General features: G+C 35.3%; 2 protein-coding genes across 4 annotated transcripts in view; both read right to left on the bottom strand.

Moving 5' to 3' along the window:
- Window positions 1-1,406, bottom strand: part of LOC107679782 (E3 ubiquitin-protein ligase UBR1-like) — a 47,615-nt gene extending 46,209 nt beyond the window's left edge. For all 3 annotated transcript variants that reach the window (XM_016475429.1, XM_016475432.1, XM_016475430.1), the window contains exon 1: window positions 1,325-1,406. In XM_016475429.1, coding sequence (XP_016330915.1) covers window positions 1,325-1,333 — 9 coding nt within the window. In that variant the 5' untranslated portion in view covers window positions 1,334-1,406. The remainder of the gene's footprint in view (window positions 1-1,324) is intronic.
- The window catches only part of LOC107679783 (E3 ubiquitin-protein ligase UBR1-like), an 8,840-nt gene continuing 5,428 nt past the window's right edge, over window positions 1,330-4,741 (bottom strand). The window contains exons 3-5 of the mRNA XM_016475433.1: window positions 2,134-2,212; window positions 1,891-1,938; window positions 1,330-1,387 (exon numbers count right to left, since the gene is read on the bottom strand). Of these exons, the coding sequence (XP_016330919.1) occupies window positions 1,382-1,387; window positions 1,891-1,938; window positions 2,134-2,212 (133 nt within the window). The 3' untranslated portion in view covers window positions 1,330-1,381. The remainder of the gene's footprint in view (window positions 1,388-1,890; window positions 1,939-2,133; window positions 2,213-4,741) is intronic.

Here is a 4,741-nt window from a genome sequence, read left to right as displayed (position 1 = left end):
AGTATTTTCGCTTGCACAACAAAACACACAGCGCCTTCACGACATGGCAGCGGCAACAACAATACTACAGCGAAAAGTTACGCCTTCTTTCTTTGCGTGAACATTTGGGCCGCTTTATGCAAATCTTCCCATATCATGACGTAGATATGTGGGGGGTGTTAGAATGAGCCGTTTTAGGTAGGCGTGGTTGCCTCTGTGTGTGTAATGTGTATATTTATTATGTATATATAAATACACACACATGCATGTAAATATTTAAGAAAAATATGTTACGTTTATATATTAAATATATTTATATATGATATTAATTATATGAATATAAATATATACATGTACATATTTTCAAAATATATGCTGTATGTGTGTGCATTTATATATATTATTATTATTTTAGGGAGAGTAGGCTTGCATAGAGATGAGCACAAAAACACAACCTCACAAGAACTCACTGCTGTTTATTCTCACATGTACATTTGTTTGTTATTTGGCAGAATGCAAGCTCCCAAAGGTCTACTGCATAACTAAATATCCTCAATTTCCTCAACTCCACCAGAAGATCACAATCTGTAACATCTCCTAAAAGCCAGTCACGCCAAAAATAGTGACTAGCTACCAAAAGAGCTTAATTTGACTGTACATGCAGCAAAAAGATAACAAAACACGACAGGCCCTTTGAGCAGGATATGATGTTTGCTAATTTGGTTGAAATGTCCATCTGTCATGTTCATTATGTGAATGTTTAGATCTCGCCAGAGGGTGTCAAACACAAAAAGGCACCTGCTGTTTTCCGACAAAGGTGAGGACACTGTAAGTGGCCATGAGTGAGTGCGGATCTGGAGCCTGATCTAATCACGGTGGATCTATTGAGTTATCAGAACACTGAAGCAGACCATCTGCTTTCCAGGCCAAAATCCAGGCACACAGCAAGAAATCTGCCGATATCAGTACATCCTCGCTCTTCATGAAATACTGGGATTTAGATTAATTAATATGCCCTTCAACACCCAAAATTTACAACTGATAGTCTTTCATTCTTTCTAACTATTTCGTACATTCATTTCCTTGTACAACAAACCCTCTTACTAAAAGACTTTACTTTTTTCTTCTACTCCTGCGGTCCCTGCATTTTTTTCCAGCTGTTTTTGCATCACAGGCCTGCTGCGTGTCACTTTCCCACACACTTTGTGTTTTCCCACAGAGGGAGGGTTGCGTTTAGCAAACGCACGGACAGAACGGCTCCTCTGACCTCAAGGCAGGAAGTTAGTTCAACAATAGTGTTCATGGAAAAAAAATCTTAGCATCGATAAGAGAAAATAAACTGTACCGTTTCCATAGTAACTGAAGTGCCAGAGTCGTGTTGGGAGCAGCAGGGTCCGCTCTTCTAAGCCTCCAAATCTCCGCAGTCGCAGAAACCTCCTCCTGCTGAGGCATGCATCTACGGTAGCAATGCAAATTGTAAGAATAAATAAATAATATAGCTTGTAACACTCCAAAGAGAAAGGAAAAATTGAAATCGCATCATATGACCCCTTTAAAATCTTACTGATCCCAAACTTTTGAACGGCAGTGTATGTGCTTGTGAATGAAATTTATGTGCTACTGCAGATGAGCAGATTTTCAGTGATCCCAGGTGAAAAAAAAAAGGATATAGTGCATGAGTCGTGTTGACTACTTTTAAGATCCCTTTATTTTTGTTTATTGAGCTAGACAGCTCCAGTCCCCTTCACTTGCACTATATGAAAAAGAGCAACTTGGACATTTTGCTAAACATCTCCTTTTGAGTTTCACAGAAAAAAAAAGGGAAAAAAATCAAAAGTGTTTCGAAATGTCAAATGATTTAGTGCTGTCAAATGATTAATCACATGCAAAATAAAAGTTTGTTTATCAAGCCTCCAAATCTCCGCAGTCGCAGAAACCTCCTCCTGCTGAGGCATGCATCTACGGTAGCAATGCAAATTGTAAGAATAAATAAATAATATACAGTAATAAAAATAATAATACCTTCGATGGTGGAAACATTAAAAAAAAAAAAAAAAAAATCAAATAAAAACTTGTAGAACAAGGTTGAGATTTTGGGAAAGGAAAAACAAATGATTTAGAAAGAAAACAAATTATTATTAAGAGTGCATGTACCTTGTAGCGATGACTTTTGTGCACACTCTTCTGGAAGCATTCTATGCAGAGTACACAGGTGGGATCTATTGCACAATCCCTGGAAATACATATAAGAATTCAGCATAAGAACTTCATAGAAGTATGGTGAATGGTGTTGTGTTGATATATACTTCCAGGCAAAAATAAATAAATAAATGCATATATAAAAACAAGATTTGGACACACTTACACATTCTTTATTATTACCATTTTCTGCCATTTATAATAACAGATAAGTTATAATAACAGTAAAGTTATTTCTATATATATATATATATATATATAGAGAGAGAGAGAGAGAGAGAGAAAAATAAAGATTTAAGATAGATAGATAGATAGATAGATAATTTTAAACCCTAAATGGTAAAACGTTAAAATGTAATAATATTTTTTCATTCATTCATTTATTTCTATATTATTTGTTTGTTTTACTATATAATATGGAATAACTTAATCAATTATTCCTTTAATGCTATTACGTAATGTTGGTGGCATTAGTTTTTAAAATATTTGGGGTTAAAAAGATTAAACGAATGAATGAATGAATGAACGAACGAATGAAATAAATTAATCAACTAATAAAAAAAAAAACATCTTCTAAACCTTTTAATCGTGTTCACGAGAAACCTACATTCATTCGTGTCCAAATTTTTCACTGATAGTAAATACAGTACATAATATGCTAGCAAAGACATGAACATTTATTTACACAGTATTACCTCAGTTTGACTAATACACTCAAATTACTTGAATAAATGAAATGTGCATTATCCACTGACAAGGCTGCACTGAGATGCTGCCTCATCAATCAGTCTTGCTGATGTTCTCCTAAAGGAGTTGATGAGTCATGACTGCATATATTATCAAAGGGGCTCTGGTCTAACCTGCAGGAGTAGACGGTCTCGCCCTCTTTAAAGACACGTCCACATTGCTGAGCTGATGAGCTGCTGTTGTATTGCTGTAGCTTCTCCAGGCCGACACAAGGGTCCTCTCCAAAAAGGAAGCACTCCAGAGGATGCAGGAGACGTTGCTCAACCTTTTGCTCCTCCTCCCCTTGTTGTGGCTCTGTCTCCAGACAATAAATTAGAGGGACTTGCTCCCCTAAATAGCTGAGTATGGCAGCCCCTCTGTTTGAAGCCTCCTGCCATTTCTGGTGGCAAAAGAGAAAGAGCATCGATTATATAACAAACTAACCAAATACATTAAAGTAGGGATGCACGATATTATCGGACCGATATCGGAATCGGCCGATAATGGCTTTAAATGTACATATCGGCATCAGCCCGATATGAAAAAAATATGCCGATATGTCTTGCCGATAAGAGTAATACGTTAACTCACATGTGCTCAGGGTGTGCTAGTGATTAGATCATGTCAACAGTGTGATTCATTTTTGAAGCAAAGTTTTGCCTGAATGATGATTAGGTTCACTGCTTTGGATCGCTGCATTTAAACTGAGAATGCACATACAGAATGCCAGGTCAGAAGCTATAGCTTACATGAATAAAAAAAAAATCACAAACATGACACTTGTAAATTAAATAATTTGATATAGCCTATACTCATTTATTCATTCATGTGTAATATGTTTTATTATTTTAAACAAATTATGAGCTCTAAAATATTTTCTGAATTTTTACAACTCTTTTGCTTTAGATCATCTACAAATGTTAAATCTTAAAATAAAATGTTAAGGTTACTACTGCATTTTTCTGAAAAAAAAAGCAGCAATTGATATATAGTTTATTTATAGTTATTTTCAAAGCTTCAATGTACTGTCATTATAAAATAACTTCATTGTTGTTTATTTAATTCTAACAAATAAGTTCTTGTTAAAAACTAACCAAAATTACAAATAATTTGCTTATAATTTCCACACAGGAGAGACTTGGTGTTGTTTCCAAGCCAAAGGAAATATATCGGCATCGGCTATCAGCCAAAAAGAGTTGAAAAATATCGGCATACTGGATATCGGCAAAAATCCAATATCGTGCATTCTGCATTAAAGGGTCATATGTGACCCTGGACCACAAAACCAGTCATAAGTCACACAGGTATATTTGTAGCAATAGCCAAAAATACATTGCATGGGTCAAAATTATCGATTTTTCTTTTATGCCAAAAATCATTAGGATATTAAGTAAAGAGCATGTTCCATGAAGATATTTTGTAAATTTCCTACCGTAAATATATCAAAACTTAATTTTTGATTAGTAATATGCATTGCTAAGAACTTCAATTGGACAACTTTAGAGGCAATTTTCTCAATATTTAGATTTTTTATTGCACCCTCAGATTTTCAAATAGTTGTATCTCGGTCAAATATTGTCAGATCCTAACAAACCATACATCAATGGAATGATGGAATCTGATGATGTATAAATCTCCATTTTGAAAATAAATGGACCCTGATGACTGGTTTTGTGGTCCAGGGTCACATTTTGTTAGAGTCATTCAGCGAATGCAATATTGAAATACATCTTTTCAGAAACCTTACTTTTCTTGGTGCAAGGTTTGCAGTCTGCTCTTCTGGTATTTGCCCTAAGCTCCAAGCACCCATTGAAGCAGGCAGTCTGTGGCGGGGCAG

The sequence above is a fragment of the Sinocyclocheilus anshuiensis genome, unplaced genomic scaffold (assembly GCF_001515605.1).
Source record: "Sinocyclocheilus anshuiensis isolate Anshui unplaced genomic scaffold, SAMN03320099.WGS_v1.1 scaffold676, whole genome shotgun sequence".
In the NCBI taxonomy this organism is placed as follows: Eukaryota; Metazoa; Chordata; class Actinopteri; order Cypriniformes; family Cyprinidae; genus Sinocyclocheilus; species Sinocyclocheilus anshuiensis.
This window is presented reverse-complemented; position numbering and strand designations above follow the sequence as displayed.